We start from the raw sequence: 24,347 nt of genomic DNA on the forward strand, positions 1-24,347 counted from the left end.
CATCTTGCGTACATTATACTGTCCCGATTTTGTGTACTTGGGTGTCCCGATTTTGTGTTATGGGATTTATCGCCAGCAAGCTTCAAGTTCGATTTGATGGAAATTTCTTTATTTTTCTTGCATTTCTATGCATTGAATCTAAAGATTCTGTCGAGCTCTTTATTTTAAGACTAAATTCAGCTCAAAATAACCCCTAAATATCTTAATATTGCAAGATTGCAAACGTCCCAAATCTAGCTTTTTTCTAAGTCCTTTTTCCCAATATATTTTTTGTCATATCTTTAAAATTTGTACAGCTACATTGACATAGTTGTATATAAACGTAGATCCGTTCATTTTCTTTAATTTCAGCAACTTTTCTTATCGAAACTCGGGTTAGTTTTTGTTTTAAACTGAAAAATGTTATTTCGTCCCAAATAAGAAATTTTCGGGCCTGTCCCGAATTAGGTACTTTACCCTAGATCCTTTTGTTGTTTTAGAACTTTAAAAAGTCACTTTGTAAAAGTGAATGGCGCCATAATATGTCGGGCGACTACAATGCCAGACATCACATGAGGTTAGATTAAATGGTTTCCCCTTTTTCATTTGTTGTTGTTGCCCATGCTGGCCTGCCCGTCCATATCGACGATGGCCGCGTTAGAGGGTGAGGGACGACCAGATTGGAAAGAATGTCCATCAATCTTGACGATTTTCTTGACGCATTTCGGGATCCACCAGGCCCACGATTGGTGTTCAGAGTAGTCCTCTTGCTTGAAAAGAATCCATTGGGACCGGATTTTGGGGTCCTGTGGTCCCCAGTTCTCCGTGGGTGTCACACTAGCCTTTAGCCGCTATAGAAATTCAAAAATTCAAATTTGGTACAAGTCAATTGACTATTTAGTAGCAAATACAACTTACATCCAAGAGAGATCCTTTCCGTTTGTAGATGGCGATTCCGGCCCAGATTGGCACTTGGATAAGAGCCAAAGCGGCGAGTACCCAACCGGAGCCAGTCAAAGAAGCTGGATAGACGTAGCCATCGGTGACAAAAGTGCGGAAGTTGGCCAGAGAGTAAATAAAGATGCCCATCAAAGAGAAAGGAATGAAAAAACCCCAAGTGAATTTCCAGTAGATGCCCAGGCGGATGCCCAACATGAATTCCGTGTCGCGCAAGAAATTCTTCAATCCTGTCAATTCAAAAATCCGTTCATTTTTCTGTTTTTTTTTTTTTTTTTAAATTTGTAAAATTGGTTTTTAATTCACCATAAATCCAACAGATGGCGGTGACTTCGACGACGGCGATGACGAAGATGATGAAACCACCGCCGAAAAAGTCGACGACGTCGAGAACGTGCTGCCCGCCGGGTGTGACGTAGACGAGACCTAATAGAAATCCGGAGGAGCAAATGACGAGCGTCACCATCCATCGCTTCCAGTTGGGGAAGGCGTCGCAGATGACGGTGATGATGCATCCGCACAGGGAGACGGCGCTGCCCACGCCAAGGGTGAAGAGCATGAGGAAGAAGAGGACGGCGAAGAGTTGAGGGACAACGTCAAACTTGGAAATGGCTTCCGGATAGGAAATGAAAGCCAATCCGGTGCCACCCTGGACGACCGTCTCGATCGATTTGCCCGACTCGTGAGCCAAGTTGCCCAGAATGGAGAAGATGGTCACGCCGGCCAGCAAACTCGTGAAAGTGTCCATGAAACTCACGATCGTGGCATCCCTGTTTTATTTCAAGTTATACGAATAAGTTAAATGAATAAATAAATAATTTAAAAAAAATTCCATTCAAATACATACCGGTAGATCCTGTGGCGGAATCCGTTGTAACTGGCGTTCATAATGATTGGCCCAAATCCGACCGAGAGGGAAAAGAAGCATTGCGTCACAGCTGCATACCACACCTGTGAATCATTGAAATAGATCATGAAATCAGGGACAAGGACGCGTATCGTTTTAAAACATTTAAATCCGGTTTCTCGCATAGGTGAAAGGGGATTTGGATTAGAAATGAATAAAAGAAATAAGACAAAATGTCATACCTGAGGAGTGAGGATTTTATCCCACTGGGGAGTGATGAAGAAGAGGATTCCGTCGACTGCGCCGTCCAGCGTCACTCCGCGGACGAGCAAAGTGAGGAGGACGACGTAAGGGAAGATGGCCGTGAAATAAGCGGCTTTGCCGGATGAGGCCACACCTTTCATCAAGATGAGAGCGATAATGATCCAGGAGAAAAGCAGACACAAGGTCAATCGCCATTCCGGAATTCCGACGCCATCGTCGATGTTGACGATCTTCTGCAGCACGTTGTAGCTATGGAATTAATTTCAAATTAATAATTAGAAATTTTGTAAAAATAAATTTTTTAAAATTTTCGTTTGGTAGTAGTACTTGAAAAATTCTTCAGCGCTGGACGTCCGGCCGGTTAAATTGCCAATTCCGGTCAAATTGCTGGCGGCGCTGCTGCTGTTGTAGCAGGTCGAAGTGGCCCAGGCCGGATCGCAAACCGTCCACGGCAGGACGGATTGAAACGACGAGAAGAAATAGAAAACGGTCAGGGCCATTAAGCAGCAGTAATACGTCACGACGAACCACGTCGCAAGTGCGCCACCGTAGCCCACGCCTATTTATACAACATATAAAAGTTGCCATTCATTATTTCGCCATCCGGATTTTTAAAAAAGCTATCGATCGATAGAGATTCAGCAAGCGCGTTCAATGAATCAACGATTTATTATTCTTTCGTGTACCGTACCTTTGGCAAGGGGCACGACAGCCCAGACCTTGACGGATCCATAGCTGGAGAACTGGCCCAAGATCATCTCCAAGAAGTAGAGCGGTTTGCCGATCAAAAGTAGAACGACTAGATACGGAATCAAAAAAGCTCCTCCGCCATTTTCGTACTGCATCATAAATCACGCCCGATAATAAATAAATAAGAAAATCGAGTTTGGATGAAGATGGTGGGGGGTATAATCTTACGGCTGTGAACGGGAAGCGCCAGATGTTGCCCAGGCCGACTGAGAGTGAAATGCACGACATGAGAAATTCAACCGGATTGCCCCAGGTATCACGCTGCTGGCCTTCATCGTTCTGCTGAAAAGGTGATGAATGAATCGTTGAATTTCTCGGCTTGTCAGTCGGGTGAATAATCAATGATATATTATACCAAAACTTCTGCCGAGCTGAAGACGTCGGGACTGCCGGCCGTGATAGCGAGCGGTTGTTTATTCTGTTGAACGGCAAGGGCTGCCGGGCCTTTGCCAGAGATGTCGTCGTCGTCCAGCACGAACGCCGCATTGGGTATGCCGCTTCCGTCTTTCTTGCCCATGTTCTGTTGATTGTATGTGAAATGAATTAATTTAAGATGGTCAAAATACTACACGATCACTTCAAACTCGGAAAGTGGAATGAACATCACAAATGAATCCCGGGCCTTTTATATGTCAACCCCACAACCAATCAAATTCGGTATCCGCAATCCGGATTCTACTTCCGCTTCGTCAACTACGTCAAACGGAAGCTCCTTCCGTATTGCGATAAGAAAGAACCAAAAATTCAAACCGCAAAATCGTGTCACGATGATTAGGTATTACGTGAGTGGCACTTTACGCACTTCCTGGTGAGGGTAACAGTATACAAGGAAAAACTGAGTAAAAACCCCAGCACATTACCGCATTTTTTTAAAACTAAAAACCGCGCAATAGAAACGTTTTTTACCGGACGGTAAAACCATTTTTCGGGAGGGTTTTTTACCTTTAAGATTTTCCAAATCACGTAAATGGTGGCCATTTGAGAATGACGTGCGGTTGGACCCAACCCAAAACGAGTTGAGTAACAAAAGGGAGAAACTTGGACGGATGGATTCAATATATAAACTAACGAAATTGATTTCAATTCAATCGGATTATTAAATTTTTTAACATGATGTCAACACGTTAGTTTCATTACAACACCGTCCCGATGAACGACGGGCCTAATACTAACCAAAACCACAACATTTTCTCTGTCCACCCCTCCTCATCATAGCGGCTTTCTCCCGCGATCACGATCTATCCCGGTATTTCCGTTTTTTTTTAATTTTTTTTTCCTAATTTTAATTATGATCACGACCACGAACGGCGGGAAGGAAATAGACCAACTTACCATTGACGTTTTATTTTTTATTATTTTAAAAACATTTGTCCGTGTAATGAATGTCAATGAGCGCGTCGGACATGGTCTGACTCACTCAAATGACAAAACGGGGTTCTTCCTACAGCGTGATTGTGTAACCCACCCCTCCAAACACGTTCGATTCAAATGAAAAATATTCATGCAATCCCAATATGACATTTTCATTTCCAATGTCAAATGCAGACCAAAATAAAAGCTGATTCTTAAAAAAAGTAAATTGAAAATGATAATAACCTGAGATGATTTTGTGTTGTTGAGAAAAGTTGCACTGTTACACACGTACGAGTTGACCAACAATAAGTGACGAAAGGAGACAGATGGTGATGCGTGGAAGGTTTGGGAGTGAGTGGCACTGCTGCTCGAATATCTGCGACGACCAAGTGAAACTGTTTCTCTCTCTCCTTTGTGCGGTTTAATCAACAACAACCAACAAAAAAAGCTGGTCCCCCCTTCTCCTACTGGGAAGTGTGTGTGCGCACACCTGTGCTGTGTGCTGTGTTGTCTCCTATATACTCCTCCCATCGGCAAGCTCCTCCCTCTTTTCTCGTCGGTACAGTACAGCAGCCACATTGGTTTGTGTATTCACTTTGTCGATCTCACCTGGAATCTAATAAAAAATCTGAAAAACAAAAGTTTTCCCTTTAAGTGGCTCGAAAATTATGTCAAGGTTGTCGGGCCCCCCCCCCCCCCCGGGGTTCAAAACTTTTATTTCGAAAAAATAAAATAAAAATCGGGTTAATTGATTTATAGACTTTTGTTTTTATTATTGGTGAGCAGTACTATTTATTATTTATTTTTACAAACTGTGTTGCAAGGTGATGGGATAAAAATAAAAGACAAAAAGGGAAAACAGAAGGAAATGGCTTACCGGTTGTTGGCCGTGGCACATTTAATTCCTTTATTACAGGAGGTTGGTTTTTGTTATACTATTATTTCGTTTGTCAATAGATAGTCCAAAATGAGAGTATGTATTGAAATCGAACGGGAAACCCAATAAGCCATTACCAGCCATTACGCATTTGGTGGTTATTTGGATGTAGTTTTGTGGGGCGTGTTAGTCAATTGTCCATTGTTGTTGCACACCTGTTTACACATGCTGGTCGTGGTTTTTTCCCTCTCGTTATTACAGTCACACGGGGCGCCGAGTCAATGTTTATCGAGTTGATATGTCAAAACTTGTTTTGCGCGTGAAAATGATTAATTAATAATTAGGCAACCTCTTAGTTCACCGGAAATGGGTTCTCGATGAATAATTCAAGAGTGGCGCGAGCGTTTTCTCCTGAAATATCCTGAAAATTAATGAAAATACCAGATAGATTGCGGTGGGTGGGACTCATTTAAAAAACGGACATAATTTTTTTGGAAAAGGTCAATTCTGCTGCTGATCGAGCGAGACGCGTGAAATTTCGTCGACTGATTTGACTCGGCACGGAATCATGCAACATCCGCGCCACTCTATTTCGGTGGGGTTGTTTTTCTATACCCCAGTACCCAAACAATTTCCACGTTTTTCCTCGCTTTTATTATTTCCATTTGCAGACAATAGCGTGAAAGCTTGTCCGATCCGTCAACTCTCGTCAAAAGACTCACGCTGCTGATCTCACACGCGAGACATGACCCCGCTGGCCCGTTCTCTATTGTTCTTGAATGGATAGCGGACCCTTAACGATGTTGATTCGATTCGCCGCCGTTCCTATTTTCTTTATTTTTTCATTATCAAAACGCGCAGGTAGGAAAACAATTAAAAGTTGTGTCAAGGGCAACACAATTAAAGACAAATAAATAATTGTTTTTTTTTTTTTTCTTTTGTAAATGTGCACACAGAACAGTACAGTATAGAGAGTCGATATCTAATCAATTTCACATGGTGTTGGCTTCTCCTTCCAGTCTTTAACCTCTGCTCCGTCCAGTTCCGCGACGCCACAGCCAACCAGCCCAGTAGTACACGGTAGAAAAAGTCAAACGCGCAAATCAATTATTACGTCAACTACTACGCAGTCTACTACTATATAGTACGACTGTCAAGACAGGCAGCCAAAGCAGCTCTCTACTATGATGATCGACTTGAAAGGTTTTCATTATTATTGATGTGTGTGTTGTATAGTGTAGTATAGTACGCGTCGCATTCAACTAAAGCTCGGGAGAGAGAGAACCTTGTCGGACTCCATGGCGACCTAAATGTTGCCGGGCGACGGGCCGCCTAGCATCGGCAAAAGAGATTTTTTCGTAGTAACTGGAAAAAGAAAAGATAACGCAGAGTGCGCAAATACTTGGCATTTCATCCTTTTTTCAGGAGAGAAGAAAAATAAAAAAGCGGAACGATGGATACATCAAGTCCGCCCCTATTATCTATCAATTGGCGTACATTGACTGTGGGTCTCTAATCACCAACTGTTTGATTTCTTTGGCATTATTTTGAGACGTACAACAATCGACTTGTTTGCATCGCCATTCAAATTTCTGGCGAACCTATCACCAGAGGATTGCGTACCCCACAATCATGTCGGTCACGGAATTTACTTTGTTGACTTGATTAAAGGGGGGCGACTGTCTAGAAATAAATATAAACACCACGTATTAGATTCACGACAAAAGATGTGATTAGAATGAGTTAGATATTCTCCGGTTCTGAGCGCTCGGGGCCATTCAACCGCTTTAATTCTTTCTAACGAATTCGGTGATTGTAATCGGAATTTAAAATTGATAGTTTCTCAATGACGCACAGTCCGTGCCGGGTATAAAAATAACATCGTGAGAAAGTGGTTTTTGTTTCTTTTCTTTCTAACTGATTTTGATTTAATTTTTTTTAAAATTTGATTGTATTTTCGAAATAATCCGGGTTTTTGCGGGTGATGCGATTCGACATTGAGGGGGGGGGGGGACGACAATTCGATTTGATTGTCACGAATGTTGAAGGAGTGGGGAAAAAAATAACGCAGGATTAACGATAAACACGCACATTAAATTCGACACAACTTACATAATCACAATCATTATTATATATTCGCCGTCTTATTTAAATATAGTAAATATATAACGAATGAAACAGCCAAAACGATTTAAGGAGGGGGGGGGGGGGAATGATGATCAAACAATAATAAATAATAGGATTTCCGGTATATAATAGGTTATAATTTATATCATAAATAAATAACAATATCGAGGGGCTGACTAATTTTAGTAAACTACGCGTATTTGAATTCTTTGGTTTAGTCGTGCAGGTTTCGTGCGAAAGATGAGGGGGGATTAAAACGCAGACAGGATCGATTAGTAGTCGACGAGATCAAGTGAAAGGGATTTTTCAAGGAAATACGAGAAATGTGTTTAAAAATCAATCGATAGGATCGCGACTGGTAAATATCGTCTGGTTTAATTGATATTTTGCATATCCGTTTGTTTAGGTTTCGCCAGACTCTGGAACGTTGCAAAAGGAATTGCGTCTCGAGAGTTTCATGAGGACACACTCGACGGTGGGCGAATGTGAGACGGACGTCTGCTGCTGGGCGTGAGCCGAGGCTTGATTGTGATGCTGCTGCTGGGCGCCGCCGTTCTTGGTTCCGTATCGCTTGAGCCAAGTGTACGAGTCGAGTGAGATTTCCTTCTTGAGCAGACGGCGAGTGGGCGGGGCTTTTTTCAGGTGGACTGTGGACAAAAGTCGAAATTAAAAAAAAAAAAAAATTTGATTGGAGAATTGAAATGTCGATCGATGGAATTGAATTTACCTGGTGAAGCTGGGCGAGAAGCCACTTCTGTCTTGACGTGGACAGCCGGTGTGTGTCTTAGTTCCAAAATAGCCGGAATCGGTTTCTGGGCCATTCTAATCCACATTCTGGAAGCGTCCGGTGACATGACAATCTAATGACAAATCAATTAATAATCAATTAAAGATATCGGGTGCTGGTTATAATGGTTACTACCTGATAAACGGGACAATCTAAGGCAAAAGATGATAGGCTAGTGCCCAGTCTCATATTCCACACGCGAACCGTTCCGTCTTCCGATCCTATTTCGGGATCAAATTAATAATCAACTCAGTTATTATTTTTTTTAATCAAATTTAATTAGAGTTTATTACCGGACACGACGACAGAGCCGTCAGAGGTGACTTTGAGGCATGTGACGGCCGACACGTGTCGCCTCATCGAATGGATTTCGCTGCCGTGCTGGGCATCCCAAATGATGAGCTGGCCGTCGCGGGATCCCGACACCACCAGCAAATGCTTGCTGTTGGCCGTGTTGGCCAGAGCCGGGACATTGGCGACGTGCGACGCCACGACGGCCGTGACGTGATCACCGTGCCCGGCCATAATTTGCACCAATTTGCCGCCTTTATCTGACGGCCCGGCCAGAACGTCCCACATCTTCAACGACGAGTCTTTAGAGCCGGTGATGATGTAGCGGCTGTCCGGCGTAGGCGCCAGACACAGGACCTCTTCGGCGTGACTCACGGCCACCACCTCCTTGTTCTCCTCGTTAGAATCCAGCGACCACAATCGAACGCTTAAAAATGAAGGATCAGATCAAAAATTTGTTCAAAAATTGTTTTCAAAATTAATTAAAAACCTGTTGGATCTAGTCGATCCGGCCATCCAGCGGGTGTTGTTGGCCACGACCAGGAGCTTGGAAGCAGCGAGGTTCCACTGGCGGACAATTTCTCCGGTTCCCAGTTTCCACTGGACGACCGTTTCGTTGGAATCGCAGGAAACGGCGTAGCCGTTCCAGTCGGCCATGATGGCCAGTTGGTTGATCCTGCAGCCGATGGGGTGGATCTGAGTTGGCGGAAGCGTTTGGCCGGCATCCAGGTGCCAGACGGCGACCGTTCCGTCTTCGGCGGCCGAGGCGACGTAGAGTCCGGCCGCGTCGAAGTTTACGACACTCACCGGCGCCGACGGATGGCCCCATTGGGCGATTTTCGACAAAATGGACGTCCGCCACAATTGCACTTGGCCCGAGCGGTCGCCAGCCGCCACTACGGCGCCGTCTAGCGGCGACATGGCCAGGTAGGTCATGGGACTAGTCACCGCCACCACTGGCCGCTTCTCCTCGTACCGCAGCAGCCACATCTTGACTTTGTTGCCCACTAAAATCAATGCAATAAAAACACATCAAAACGGCCCATTCGACCGGAAGAGTTTGAAATTTAAAAATAAAGCCAACCGGAATGAAAGAGGAGACGAGGATCGTTGGCCCGGGTACAGCAGACGGACGTTGACGAGGCCGCATTTTTGCCCGGGTAATCGATCGAGAGCGTGTGGACGAGCTGTCCGCTGTGGCAGTCGTAACACATCAACCGGCCATCTCCGGCCATCATGGCAGCGTAAGAGTGTCCGTTACCGCCGACAATCATGGCCCCGGCGACCTGATTTCAACCGAAATTTGGGGATCAATAAACTTTGAATCATGTTTGAATGTCATTTAATCTAATAAGAAATTACTTTGATGGGCAAATCAGTCCACGTCCTGAGGGGCGAGCCGGTCGTGAGAGAAAAGAGCCGAGGCAGTCCGTCTTCCAGTCCGACGGCCAGTAGAAAGACGTCGTCCCTTGATAAAGTGACGTGTCCAACTGGCTGTCCGACTTCGATCAAATTGAGAAGCGTCCAGTTGTCCAGTGACCAGAGACAAAGCGATCCGTCGTGAGAGGCCGACACCAGGACGTCCTCCCTGTGATTAATGGCCAGTCCCGTGATGGGTCCGCGATGGTGATCGATGCGGGCCAGCCTCGATTCTTTCGACTCACTGGGCAGTTGTCCCTGTCCTTGTCCTTTGCCCGGCTGCCACTGGAACGACATGACGATGCTGTCCTCGCCTCCGCTAATGATCATCCGGCTGGCCAGGACGGACGACACGCAAGAGACGGAAGCAATGTGCTCCCTGATCCGCAAGATGGCGTTGCCGCTCCCGTGCAACTCCCAGACCATGACGCTGAGATCCTCCGAGCCGCTGATGACGTGACATCCGTCGCCCGTGACGTGGACGCAAGTCACACGGCCGCTGTGCCCTTTGTAAACGGCCATCCGGCGTCCGGTTGCCGCCGACAGGCTGAAGAAAGGATCAATAGAATCGGCCGTGACCAGGACCAGACACTGGCCGTCCGGACTGGCCGTCATTAATTGGATGGGTTCCCTCTGAAAGGCGTTGTCCACTGTTGTTGTCGTTGTTGTTGTACCGAAACCAGAGAAATGCAAGTCATTGTAGTCGAGAGCACATTAAAAAATCCTTCCGCCAAACCACATCCCAACAACAACAACAACATTAAGTTTAAACTACTACAATTTAGGTTATAAAAGGGGTTGCGAGACCTTTTCTTTCTAGTGGCTTCCCGGAGTGATTCCAATTCCATCCGGATGGCATGGCCATGAGAACAGGTCCGCCAAATTGATCATATTCCGCCTGGGCATCGCAATACAATCGCCACAGATGTTGGCTGCTATTCTCTTTATCTATTTTGATTAGATTTAAATAGATTAAGTTGATTGCAATTGCATTTCAACACACAGTGCAATGTAATATATATAATACCGGCGTAAGGTTTGAGGGCCACCGTCAGCTGGGCGGCCAATTGTTGGGATGAAATGACGCTCAAGTCGTTGGCCACGTAATCGGCCTGGTTGATCCACGGCAAGGATCGCTCGAGCAGCCAAAGATGCGAGTCCACCCACCTGGTGGCCGACTGTTGAACGGCGGCCGAGATGAGGCTCAAACCCATCCGTCCAGCCTGGGCGGCCAGTCTCCACGTTCTCCAGTCGAATAGCGTTTCCTCGAATTGATCTCGTTCCAGATCGAACGACGTCTCGGCTGAAGTGGATCACCAACGTAACGGATCAAAAGAAGATTATTATTATCATATTCTTTGGCCCGCGTCTTAAATGGCCGGGCAACCGGGGGCTCGGCGATTCTTCCTTACCGACAATGGAGAAGAACCTGGCCACCCAGCGAAGTGCAGCCACAGATGAATCGACGGCTGCATTGACGACGTTGTTGTTCTCCTTTTCCTTGAAAGCCGACGGGATGGATGCGAAGGCGGCCAGCAAGCCCGGATTTCCGCACTGGCTCTTGTAGCGGCGACGGGCAAAAGACAAGGCCGGTTGGCTCCAGCTGTAGTAGTAGTAATAAAGGTCGCCAGTTTGACTCTCCGATTGCGTTTCATCCGCCGTTTCCGTTAGTTCCATTGCGCCGGAAGGAAGCGGAGCAGCACCGGCGGCCACTCGGATCAGAAGGGGATCTAACAAGTGGATCGATAATCCAATGCAAATACACTTTGAGTGTCTGATGTAGAAAGAGAGTTCCTTTTAGAGTGCAGATGGCGCTCACGGACGGCGGAACACACAAAGTCAACACACAAACGGCCCTGGAAATCAATCAAATATCCACCGAACGGAAAGAGAGTTCCACCCTTGTACCGTCGATATTAACTTTTCATCGGCTCTATTGTTGACTCGAATGATTTCCATTTGAACCTAGCTCGACTCTACAGTGTGCCCCCGAGGTATTTGCAATCAAAATATTTGAAATGCCAACCAACAATAAAAAAGGTGGAGTGGTTTGTATACCTAATGACTGGATCAACTGCCTCAGGGTTTGTTGGAGGCTGCTGTTGTCGTCTGCTGCTGGATCGGGGTCGAGACATTGACGCCATTCGTCTTCGGCCAGTCCGGAAGAATTGCATCCGGCCAGACCCGAGGCCAGTGTTAGGATGGCGCATGATTTGTGGACGAAATCCGGCGGATATTGGCGTTCGACCTCATCAAAAAACCCCGTCAAAATGGCGTCGATTGTGTCATTGACGCCCGCCGGGGAGGCGATCAAAGGACCCAGGATCGGATCCGACGACCAAACCGTCGGCGGCTGGGCAGGACCTTCGGGACGGGTCATCTGAACACAAGTCCATCCGCGAACATCTTTGACGAGGCTGGTGGAACAAGTGACAATCAGACGGACGTTGTCCGGAAGCTTGTCGACCGATATGAGTCCCCAAGAGTCGAGTCGATCGATCCCGGCCAGCAAAATGCTCAGCCGGCTATCTTTGGGCAGTTGGCAACCGAGTCGCTGGGTCCAGTGGCCGTCGGCCGTCGTCGTCGGATCCTTGGTGGACCCGACACCAAATAATTCACGCCGGATACTCTGGTACAAATCATCGGCCAGCAAAGCGTCCGGCGCTGTCCCGACGATCCTTACCGCCACCAAGGATCGGTTCCATTTGGAATCCTAATGACAAAGTTTCCAACAATTCCATCGTCATAGAATATAATAGTTGAAACTTTGATACCGTCGGTAGGTTCTCCAGCCAACTGTTGATGTGCATTGCCAGGCTGCGGTAGTCGTAGGTGGTGGTGGTGGTGGCGTCGTCCGCCTGCGGCTGGCCCGTCCAGATCAATAGCCCCGATGAGCGGTGCTGCTGCTGGGAAGAACTGCTGGGCGCCAACGTGACGGGGTTGGCCCAAGGGTCGACAAGTTGAAGCTGATTGAAACTGGCGGCCAGGCAGGAACTTTGGCGAGAAGCGATTTCCGACAGTCGGACATGATCAGCCGTCCTTGTCCAGCAGAATTCGGCGCTCATCGTCGACACTGCGTTGCCTGAGTGTGTGTGTGAGAGGAGGCCCTTTGATTCGATGGCTGGACGATGCACACAAAATGGGATAGTCTGAAAATAAGAAAAATAGACGATCAAGACTGAAATTTCCAGGAGATTTTCCGTCTGATGATAATTGAGTTACAAGGAAAAAATAGAAAATAAAATCCTGAATCTTTTTCTTTCATCCGGCTCTCTTTTTTGATACACACCCTTACATACATTGGCTGGACATGTCATAATCCGAGCTGGGCAACGCGGTGGCCAAAAGAGATATATATATCTAAACGAAGCTCTAAGCTCTCACACGACATCAAGACATCAAATAAATCAATAGCCAAGTATACATCCAGCGCGCACATACAAACACACATTTTCCTTATTCTTTTAAGCACGAAAATATACAACGTCCCATATCAAATGTTATACGTGGTGAGACTGTGTGTCTATGCGAACAAGAGTCGTAACTAAAGAGCTCAAGTATTACAATCCACACATTCTTCTTCTTTTAAAAAATAAGAATAAGTTTTGTTTATTTTTTTCCACCACCACGGGATTCGTAGTAGTAAGTAGGCGGCCGTAGAAAAATGTGTGCACGCTCCGGTAAGCCGGCCGTCATCACGGTCGGTCCGTTTGTTATCCAAACATCACCGTTTTTCCCACAAGGAAATATATAGAGGTATATAAATATATCTTTACAATAAGAAGCACTATCCCCCACTAACTTGGTGAAAAAGAAAGAAGAATGGAATCCTTATGAAGAAGGTCTCTTTAGGGACCGAAGAAAAATTATTTTTCTTTTACATTTTCTTTTTCTTTTGGAGAGAGAGAGAGAGCCGCTTTCTGTTTCTTTCATCTTCTTTTTTATAGTTTGAGCAATCTATTATCATCCGGAGAAGAGCGCTGGGGGGATGGTATAGCCCTTTTTCTTCGTGTCTATTTCTACAGAAAAGCGAATCAAGCAGCACGCTCTGCTAGTAGTACAGTCATCGGGAAATACATACCCCCCCAAAAAGTCTAGAGCATTTCTTATTTAGGTTCCAGTTTATTTTTATTTTTTCGAGAAATTCTCTCCCCTGAATTTGTTATTCAATCCAATCAGATATGATATCACATTGGCAAGTTGACAATATACTGTGAAATCATTCATGTTTCAAGCAAAGAAAAATTCCAGGATCAATCCTTTCAAAATCTGGTTTAGACGGTCGATATTTTTGTGTATAGAGAAACTACCGCATCAATCTTCATTCTTTTATTATTATTTTCATTCTTTGACCCACATTTAATAGACCCTACATGTATAAGGACCCAAAAAGCCTATTAGGCATATTAAGTAAAGCCCCGCCCTTATTCTATATATATATATATTATTCTATATATGCCCTCAACAATACGTGTGTGTGTGCATATAGGCTTTGCGTGTGTGTAGGACTTTGCAGTCGATATTTCTGGATCAGGCATCCAGAATTTGAAAAATAAAATTCGGATGCCTACCATCTGTGCACAACCTTCTCCTCCTGCATATTGGTTTTGTTGTCATTGTTGTTTGTTATTGGAATAAGAGGGAGGGGGGCCTGTGTACAAGATCCTCCCGGCCACATACCGTCTTCGTGAGCTATATCAGCAATTTATAAACATTTCCCGCGAAGCCAGCAAAGGCCCCAAAGAATAATAATAACTTTGGCTCTGTATATATGTGCGTGTGTGTGTGCGGATCTGGGCTGGCAATATCGTGCAGACGCACACACACTGTGTGTGTGGTTTTCGGTTTTCCCGTCGCAGACTGGATGTATATAAACAGATTTGGAAATAAATGGCGGGACCCAACGTTTTATCGATTAGACTTTCCGTCAACTTTAACCAAAAAATTTCACCCAAAAGTTTTTGGTTTTTCTTTTTTTAAAAAATTCGTAGAGATCGTTTGACCTTTTGTACGTACATTTATAGTTGGCGTGATCGAACGTCCAGGACACACAGAAAAGTCGGATCACGCCATCGCTCAAACTTGTGTTACGTTCGTTCTAACCGAATTGATGCAAAGATTTCAAATTACATCTGCAAATTCGGGATAATCGCCGTAGGCAAAATGCAACTGTTCCCGAAACAAAAGTTTTTAGAGCAATAGACAAGTTTCACGTCGATACACAAAGTCCCGACTGAACACACACACACACACACACAAAACTCTTTTCATAAATAATCCCCGGGAATATTTGAAAAACTTTCCCGGCGCTACGACATTTTTGAAAATTCCCTCCCGCAGGACAACTCTAAAACATTACGACCGAAGCTCGAGCCTTTTTTTTTATAGTCGGACATCAAACGTGATACTTTACTCCCGCAAAAGAAAAAAGGCTTACCCCAAAAAGGCCCATCAATAAAAGTCACGCAACGAACTGAGCGAAAAAGATTTTTGTTTTCTTTCTTTTTCTTTTTTCTACTTCGGGATTGTTTGTGTTAACCAAAGTAACTGTACTCCCGAACTCCATGTCGACATGCAACATAACTCTTTGACAATGCATCATCAGGTTCCTTGATTGTCAGCGCGGGAGCAAAAAGGGCGTGGCGTTATATTTATAGACACACACAAGTAGTTGGTTTGTGTATAAATAAAAGTTCTACGGGAATTTTTTTTTGCGTCACTCGACAGAATTGTTGTTCTCCCCCCACCACCACCACCACCCTTTCACGCACCAACGGGATTGGCGGTATGGCGGGAGTTTTAAAATAAAAATATTTCACGTTCCGCTCGCCATAATAGAAACAGTTTAATCGATCGGCAATCATTTGTCAAGGTGATGAATCGTCTGCTGACGTAAAGTAGACACACACTTTTCAAAGATCCTTCCGGCGATGCCTTCCGGGCAACTGCGGAGTTGGTCGGAAGTAAAAAAAAACTATTTTTTATTTTCAAGATTTTCTTATTTAGCGAATAAAACGGGCGGGATTTTTGAAAGATAAGCAAAGTCGGCGATTGACGATTAGTCACGATCCCGAGAAAAGTTTGTACGCCGCAAAAATTTTAAAGCTGCACGCGTGTGTGTGTGTGATCAACTCGTCTTTTCTTCACAAAAGTTTTTCTTTTATTCAACTTTCAACGGGGAAATCAAACTTTCGTGCAGACCCAATGGCAGCGTTGCGTGACGTATCAATATTCTCGGAATGATAAAATGTTTCAGAGTAAACTCATTTGAGATTGATTTAAAAATAATAAAAATAAAAAGAGTTGGGTCGAATGTTGGGAGGATTAAATGAATCCGGGCAAAGTGCGTTTCAATGTCCAACTACAAAATGGCCCCCGCCTAATAAAAAAGAGAAATCAATAAACCCCCTTCTCCTCCTCCTTCTCCTGCTGCTCCGCATTTGTTTTTGTTTAAAGCCGGGAATAAAAAAGGCCGAGCGGGACACCTACTGAATTCATAAAACAAGCGTCTGTTGCTGGCCAAAGTAAAAATAAAAAAGACGCCATTAATTTTAATCTCGGTGTAAAATGTTGAATGCCCAACGACCTCTACAAACTTTTGGAAAAATTATTCGAACGCGGGATATTAGTTGCTGACGGCAACAGGTATACACATAAACGACGTGTACATGATGCGGGAAGTAAAAGAAACGGTTTAGACCCGCTTCTTTTTTATTATTATCAACGGAAGAAGATGTTTCTCATCATTTCCGTTTCCTATTCGGTCCCCAGGGAGTGAATAGGAGGTGGGAAATGAATAAAACAGTATATAGGGTGCCATATCGATCGCCATATTTTTCAAGTTATACAACCACCTGGGCTCCAAAGAACTACACACCAAAAAAAGGGAAAAAAGTCGGTTACATTTTCAATTTCACCAAAAAGCCTGGGTGAAAGCGATAGCGACGACGACGTCAAAAAAGAATCAAATTTCAATCGTCTTATTTGGAGATTTTTTTGGTGGGTTATATCAACGGGAATGGGTTGTGTAAGGATTACGACGGGATTGCATCTCTCGAGCTAACGAAACTGTTTGCTCGCTTGTGCTGCTGGGCTGTACAACGAAGCAACCGACTGGCGGATAATGAGCGACAATCACGCGGCCAAAAGCCTCTGATGCTCATTTCCGTTGCACACGCCCATTATTAAACAGGACATCAGAACAAAGCACAAAATGGGTGAATAAAGATCACTCAACTCGTCGTCAGTAAACTCTAATCGCGGAGCACCCCCTTTGGCATGTTCTCTTCATAATTATTCATCAGTAAAAATGGGCGACATGGTTCCATTTGCGAACGGGGGAAATCATTCACTGACTTAAAATCGATCGATTGTTTTCAAGTTTTGAATAACGTGATTGCTCCGCCCGGCCCACAATAACAATTTCTTTTAATGATACATTTTTTAAAACGTTTATAATGATAAAAGGAGGGGGAACTTTTGAATTAAATCATCGATCCAATCTGAATGGCCTGTTGCTGAATAATTCATGTCCAAACAAAGTAATTTTTGGCGCCATCTAACGATCACAAAGTTTTAACGTCAATCTGATGTTTCACGAGAAACATACGGGCCCAAGGTTTAAAAAACTTACGACGATCTCAATCAAATTTCACATTTTCAAACGCAATTGAATGAGAGCGGAAATGTTGACGTTAAATTTCCATTCAAAATGCAGCACTTTAAAATCCAACGGACGTCCCAAAATAAACCCTAAACGATGTACACACACTCAGAGCAAAGTGGAATAACATCTTAAATTCGGTCGAAAGAAAGCCCTAAACGTAATCCAGGTGAGTGCACCAGCTGATGGATTACATATTCCCATTCAATATGGGATCTCTAAACAACTCGTCACACCAAAAAATTCAATTTTAATTAAAATGGGTCTTACCTTTTTCACACGTGGTTCGAAATTGTCCAAAAAATAATTGTCCACTTAAAAATATTTTTTTCTAATTAAATGCAATCAAATAGTCTAAAGAGACTAGACGGAAAACACGTCCAACCAGGACGACTAGAACGACGCGACTGAATAAAAAGCACGCGGGTTTTCTACCTTAAGGGAGGAGGAAGGGGTAGCATAAAAGATCCACCAATGACTTGCGCGGAAACTCTCTAACCATACTTTTGTGTGTCATCATTATTCAACTGCCGATCGACTTTTTTCTCGCAACTTGCACAATTTTGCTGACACATTTCGTGCTGCTTTCGACACGTAGAAAACGACAAATAACAATTTTTTTCAATCTCACAACTTTTGTATTGATTTCTCGACATGGCATTTTACAAACATGATTAAAAAATGGTGGGATAATTAAACTTTTCGTAGTTTATTCAACGAGACATTCGCCTCGAACCGTACAGTGCAATGAAGTCTTGATGCCACAAAGCAACTGGTCGGCTCGAAGTCAGTGTCGTTCGCTTCTCTAATCTTTGGGGAATGTTCCAACATCAGCAACGTCGTCACCGCAACATTTTGTTGGCCGTGGGAAAAACGTTGATACGTGGCGCCCCTGGGCAGGCCAGTGCAAAGATCCTTATCATCGACTCTGCAATTGGCTGCTCAAGGTCGTCACATAACATTTTACAGATTTTAAAAAGATGAAATTAAAAAGATGATGTTGCATCACCACTGCGTCCCACTACCGGTTAGTGCAACTGTTACATGTAATACGAGTCACCACTAACCAGCAGAAGTCGTCGAAATGAGCACAAATAAATAAAATTAAAGTTGATTGCAGCACAATTAAAACTTTAAAAAAAAAAATTTACAAAACGATGACTGCAATGATGAGCACAATTAAAACTAAAAAATTTTACAAGATGAGCACAATTAAATTTTAAAAAATTTTACAAGATGAGCACAATTAAATTTTAAAAAAATTTAGCAAATTGAATTAAAAAAGAAGAGAGACCAAAGTTGGAATGTTACTTGGAGAAGATGCCAGAGACAACTGTTGATCTGTTCAAATGAGGTCGTCTCATTTATAGGGTCACCCGGTGGTGCTGGGGGGGGTGACCCCTTCCCCTCTCACCCAGCGCCACCACTATATTGCAGATTTATTCCGGGAATCACACACCACCCACCGACCCATCAATATCGAACACGTCGATAATAAAATTGTTTGGTGGGTTGAATAAGTCACCCACTTGCCACGTTGTTGGTACCGAGAAAAATCTCCCAACCTTTTTCTGTGGGGGGGTGAAAAACATCCTGATTGTCCTCGACCACGTAATCAATCAAAAACGCAATTGATTTTAATCGTAAATTTTTGCAAATAGATTCAAAAATAACGGGCTTGTTTAGCTGATTTAAATGGTGTAACTTGATAGACAATCCGACGTCGGTAACGTGACCTAACGGTTCGTTGAAAAACGTTCAAGGTTACACGCACAGACCGACCCTGCACGCACCCACCCACCCACCGCCAGGTCAATTAGAGGGAGGGTCGTCACCCAATTTTACCTGGAATCGAACCTTTTCCGTCAGCTGATTGTGTCATTTAATTCAATAACAATTAAGAGTACTATGACTCAAGAGATTCATGGCCAAACATTCCACCATTTATTTTTCCATGGAAAAATGTTAGCTCATATTTTTTCCCCCCTCAAACATCCAAAATGTGGTGGGGGGCCCATTTTTGTTTTTCCAATGAAACAAAATGGCCGCTCTCGGCTCGAGGAAATGTTTGGTTGCTATAGGCCCAGGAATATGTCAGATTGACGGTTTTTTTTGGGGGGGGGCCTAGCTGCTGCTGCAACTACCACAAGGGAAATCAGTCGGCCATATTTTTCTTTTCTTTTGGAATAATCGCCAGGGCCCCGCCGACGTCGATGAACGACACGGTCCAAGATTTTTCTGTGTTTGTGTGTGTGGCTGTGGCCTATATCGGTTATGTCGTCATCATTTCCAATCGGATTATCATCGATCGTGTATCTGCTCCCGAAATAATCCAGCCAACGCGGAACACACACACACAAATCCCAACGGTTCCCCCCAAATAATAATAACTGCCCATCGTTAAATATAAATAATAATTTAACTCTAATCAAATCTTCATCATCGTTTCGGTGTGTGTGTTTTTCTCGGAAATACCCCGCGAAAATTTGAAATTAAATTCCGGCAGATGGCATAAATATCGATAGGAAATCAATACACACTTCGATCGAATAAAACAAGAACTAAGAAAGTTGTCAATAATTCTTTTCGTTTATTAGATATATGGCCTGATAAATTTACGATGAACCAACATAAGATTGCCACTTGTACTTGTGAGCTCGGGGTTCACGGGATTGGATATCAGACGGGATATTGTATATAGTATAGGACACGACAAAAGTAGCGGGATCGTTTGACACACGAAAAACTTTTTCTTTCTCTCTCCCCGGTTGATCTATTCAACAAACGGCAAACTCGTGTGATCTCATCGTACAACACGCATTCACTATTCACGAAACACTTGACGACTTTTTTTCGTACCGTTTATTCGATCCGACACACACTCGACCCCCATTCACGATTGATTTGAAGAGCGTGTGACAGCGACGTCAAACTTTTTCTTTTCACAAAAGGAACTCTCACGCGTCTGCTCGCCGGGATCGAAAAATGTCAATAGGGAACGAATTTTTAAAAAATAAATAAATAATAAATCGGTAGGATATTGAATTGTCAAAGCATCAAATTGATGACCTTATAGCAGCTAAAGAAAGAAAAAAGGATCGATCCTGGAAAAGAAAAAAAAAGAAAACCATTTTATTGTTTTATATTATTTAGTAAATGATAAATGTGTGTTTAGCGAATATAATGTTTCTCCCTCGGGGAAGCTTCCGTACAGGAAATTGATTAAAACAAGAGAAACATATATCAATCGATATAGGATTCTTTTTTTCGGGAACCCAATAATAATCATAATATCTACATTTTTCCACACATTCAGCATGGAGAAAGTTTGTGTGAAAATAAGAAAGTGTGTGGGATGTTATGTTTGCTGTTATATGATTACACACACAGCAGCGATGCGAAGCGATCCAATTTGTAATAGCCGAAAGGTAGAAAATGATAGACAGAAACTTGTGTGTGTTTGATATCACACGCATAACAAAGGCAAATAAGACGATATACCTGACTAATTGGATCGTTGTTATCATTATATATCTTTTCACATACCTACACACAGCAGCAGCAGCTGTGTGATGTGTGCGTCTACTATATTATTATTATTTTGTTAAATTATGTAAATGTCATCGACCTACTGGGAATCCTTCCAAAATGTTTTTTGACGATCCAACAGTCGTCGAGAGAGGATATGATATGACTTAAATAAATCACATTTGCCCCTTTTTTTATTTGTAACATGTCGTTACACCACTTTATTTTGGGGGGTGCTGGGCAAGTGGCCAAACTTTCGTTCAAGTTCTCAATGTCGCCATATCCTCTCTATACGATCCAACATTTGATAGCTGCTGGAGAGGATAGCGAATCTATCTGCAGAGGATGTAGATGTATAGATAGGAGCTTGGTTTTGCATTCAACAACGGCGTTCGCCGGAATCGATCGATCGATCCGCGGCGCGGATTGGTCGCTGTGTGTGTGGGGACCGAGGAATAAAAAGGGACTCCCCGGGAACACGACGGAATAATATGGAAAGGGGTGGGGGATCATATAAAACGTGAGGCGGAAGCCTCAATTTGCTTTCAAACACTGGCAGAGAGAGAGAGAAAGTTTCGGGTGCTGTGCCATTCTCTATTATAAGATGGCGGGTATATAGTCCCGCCAGTGAAAATATATGAACACACGCACGAGAGTGTCTAAGCAGAGTTAAGGGGATGAAAGGAGGAGCTATCCATCGTCGCTGGTTTTTCCCTTCCATTTCATCAGCTCGGACGAGTCCCATCCGCACACAAAGAGCGTCAAGTGACAACGTATTATTATTTTACATGTCTGACCTTCTGGCCGTTGTTATCGATTATTGGTGTGATTATATAATCCCAGTTGATCTCTCTCTCTTGTTGTTCTGACCATCTGCTCTTATAAAATCTATGCAGCGGGCACTCCAAAAAGCCGATTGGATATTCTCATGTGCAGCAGGGAAAATGATTGAATGTCGCGTGCGTGTTGGATCGGTTCATTTCCTTAACACGACGGGCTGACTCCCACCTTTTTATCCCGTCCAATGTTTGACGTTGACAAAATCGTAATGGAAGAAAAAACCCCAAAAACGATCTGGCAAGCGTCTCGGTCATTTCGTTTCCGTCCGTCGCTATAGCTGTGCTGGGCACGAAAAAAGTATTATATAAACAGGTTGTCGCTCTTTTCTTCCCCCCTCATCTGCAAACATGACGTTATCGATTTTTCTATGGTATACACACCCGTATACCCGTGAACTTATACTTTTTTTCTCCACACACACAAGAGCCCGGAGCGGATATAGCAGGTAATAGAAACGCTGTCTGAACGCATCCGGCTGGCTGGATCAAATGCAAGTCGAAATATTTCGCCAATGTGTGTGTGTAATAGTATACATCACGTACGACGTTGCCTTTTTATACTCGGGTGATTTTATAGCAGCAGGACGAGTATCCGGTTTTGTTTGATGGATCCCTTTCGCAATTCCGGGCGACCTGCTGATGGAAGCGCCACCCCCTTCTCATGGTATGCGGTGATGCAAACGAAATTAATTCCGGTTTAATATTTAGATGAAAGGTATAGACATATACAGCGCTGCTGTGCTGGCCTTTTTTCATGGAGACTATCTGGATAGCGGGTCTAGTAGATCTAACGATCCGGCAGACATCCGGTGGGCCGGAATGTTGTCTCATCTTGTCGGGTGAAATGACGTGGAAACTTCATCCATCCAACGCGGCTTTATCAAAGTTCTAGTAGTGCTGGGGGGAGGCGCGCATATTATCAGAGCCGGGCCTATTTCACATGTGGCCCAGCACGGAATGTGTTGCTGCTGGATATTAGAGTTTGCCCGGCTAATTGATTTAAAATAGACTTTTAGAATATATAAACTATAGACGGCCGGCACAAATTGATTTCTAATAAGGTGCGCTCTCTCGCCGTCTCTAATATACGCTATGCGCTCCTGTTATAAAATTGGCCGACTTTATATTTCTATAGTTTTAAATTTAAATAGTTTTTTTTTACCGCGGAGAAAAAAACAAACCTGTTTGGATGTTATACCCGTTGCTACGTGACAACCACCACGTACACCCAACAGGTATTACTAAATCGTTTATATTTTTATGCTGTCTGGCCCAGAAAGTAGCCTACTACCGTTACTACCACATTCTTCAAGGAAAAATTGTTATTTTCTACTTGAATGATTATAAAAAAAAAGATAATTGATGTCCAAATAACCGGCTGCTAATAGCCTCGAGCAAATTGTTCTATTATATAACCCTGGGCCTATTTCTATTGGAATGATATGGACTATTATCGGGCCTTATACTTGCATTTATTTTTTGGGAGGGGGGTGGGGTGTTACAGCATTGCATTTTCAACAAGTTGGAATATGCAAAATTTAGTTTCAGTCTGATATTACGCAACATAGCATTTGGTGTAACCCTTTTTTTCGTTTTCTTTGTCGACGACATTGATGTCAGATGTAAAACGCGCAATGACAGACATCAGTTCATCACTGTCCGTCGACTACTGAGTACGACTACAGATTATCATTATCAGTGTCTCATGCAATTAGCAATTAAATTTAAGAGATAGGGTAATTCTTATAGGCCCCATTATTATTCATATTTTCCAAATTATTAAGTACATTTGATTTTTTGATTTTGATGTATAACGTTGATTGTGTATATTTATTTTTTAAATTTAAAATAAAAACTGTTTCGTTAATATAGTCATTTTTTGTATCATCTTTTTTTCAGATCCTTACGTACGCCATGGCTTCCCAACAAACAGAAGACCGGGAGGAGATGCCTCTTTCCAACCATGAGATGGCGGATAGTATGAACCAAGCTGCCAATGAACTGCACACAGCGGCTTCTTCTTTAATCAAAGCAGCGGCTATTATCCGACAAGCATTCTCTCATCTCATAGTTTCAATCCCACCGATTGCTGAATTGGAACCACCGTCATCTCCGCCTCAACAGCCGAATCTAGATCTGGCCTTAGCTGAGATGTCATTGGGAACTAACAAGTAACAATTGACGGCATCGTGAACCTGGCATGGTAAGCCAGCACATCTTTTCAAATTGAATTGTTTTCAGCCTTATAATTGTTTGTAATTTAACCTGATAGTCGTATTTTTCATTTTTTTTTCCAGATTAAGGAGAGAGTAAAAATGAGGAGGCCATCGTCCCATCAATAAGGAATGCAGCTCATTCAGAGACAAATCAATTTTTCGTTCAAATGATTTTTACTTGTTTTTCACCTGAAGTCTGAGTTAATTAAAAAATACAAGAATTACAAATGGAATATTGACTTTTTGTTGTTTTTGTCTTCCATTGGTATATTCGTTACGAGTTTTGCGCTGGGATGGTTTGCGCTCTAGGGAATTATTAACCTTCGCCATAACATACCTGCGGGAATATAACTACATTTAATTCCTCCTTCATTGGAAACGGATTAACGGTTGTGCAAATAAATAAAAATGATCAACTTATTTCAGGAATTTCTCATTTCAATCTTGTCA

At 43.3% G+C, this 24,347-nt stretch overlaps 2 protein-coding genes and 1 long non-coding RNA gene across 5 annotated transcripts; 1 reads left to right on the forward strand and 2 right to left on the reverse strand.

Moving 5' to 3' along the window:
• Positions 1 to 464: 464 nt before the first annotated feature.
• Positions 465 to 4,634, reverse strand: LOC124349481 (sodium-dependent nutrient amino acid transporter 1-like). 3 transcript variants are annotated; one of them, XM_046800131.1, is made up of 10 exons: positions 4,394 to 4,634; positions 3,153 to 3,317; positions 2,966 to 3,076; positions 2,739 to 2,886; positions 2,375 to 2,606; positions 2,026 to 2,296; positions 1,784 to 1,887; positions 1,243 to 1,706; positions 898 to 1,166; positions 465 to 830 (listed from the first exon to the last, which is right to left on the reverse strand). In XM_046800131.1, the coding sequence occupies exons 2-10, from the start codon at positions 3,312 to 3,314 to the stop codon at positions 582 to 584; spliced, it is 2,010 nt and encodes a 669-aa protein (XP_046656087.1). In that variant the 5' UTR covers positions 3,315 to 3,317; positions 4,394 to 4,634; the 3' UTR covers positions 465 to 581. The 3 variants fall into 3 exon arrangements, with proteins under 3 accessions (XP_046656087.1, XP_046656086.1, XP_046656088.1); XM_046800130.1 differs by having other exon boundaries at positions 2,966 to 3,079; positions 4,394 to 4,633; XM_046800132.1 differs by lacking the exon at positions 4,394 to 4,634 and adding an exon at positions 3,740 to 3,941 and having other exon boundaries at positions 2,966 to 3,079.
• Positions 4,635 to 7,143: 2,509 nt separating this feature from the next.
• LOC124349395 (protein qui-1-like) lies at positions 7,144 to 17,702 on the reverse strand. Its single transcript, XM_046799958.1, has 13 exons — positions 17,585 to 17,702; positions 12,426 to 12,800; positions 11,710 to 12,364; positions 11,064 to 11,381; positions 10,679 to 10,954; positions 10,459 to 10,599; positions 9,595 to 10,301; positions 9,317 to 9,518; positions 8,723 to 9,239; positions 8,235 to 8,659; positions 8,077 to 8,162; positions 7,882 to 8,014; positions 7,144 to 7,801 (listed from the first exon to the last, which is right to left on the reverse strand). The coding sequence occupies exons 2-13, from the start codon at positions 12,714 to 12,716 to the stop codon at positions 7,557 to 7,559; spliced, it is 3,996 nt and encodes a 1,331-aa protein (XP_046655914.1). The 5' UTR covers positions 12,717 to 12,800; positions 17,585 to 17,702; the 3' UTR covers positions 7,144 to 7,556.
• Positions 17,703 to 23,318: 5,616 nt separating this feature from the next.
• On the forward strand, positions 23,319 to 24,130 carry LOC124350304. Its single transcript, XR_006920705.1, has 3 exons — positions 23,319 to 23,417; positions 23,581 to 23,884; positions 23,979 to 24,130. It is a non-coding gene; the product is annotated as an uncharacterized LOC124350304 (long non-coding RNA).
• The last annotated feature ends 217 nt before the right edge of the window (positions 24,131 to 24,347 follow it).

Source organism: Daphnia pulicaria, chromosome 7, assembly GCF_021234035.1.
Source record: "Daphnia pulicaria isolate SC F1-1A chromosome 7, SC_F0-13Bv2, whole genome shotgun sequence".
Lineage (NCBI taxonomy): Eukaryota > Metazoa > Arthropoda > Branchiopoda > Diplostraca > Daphniidae > Daphnia > Daphnia pulicaria.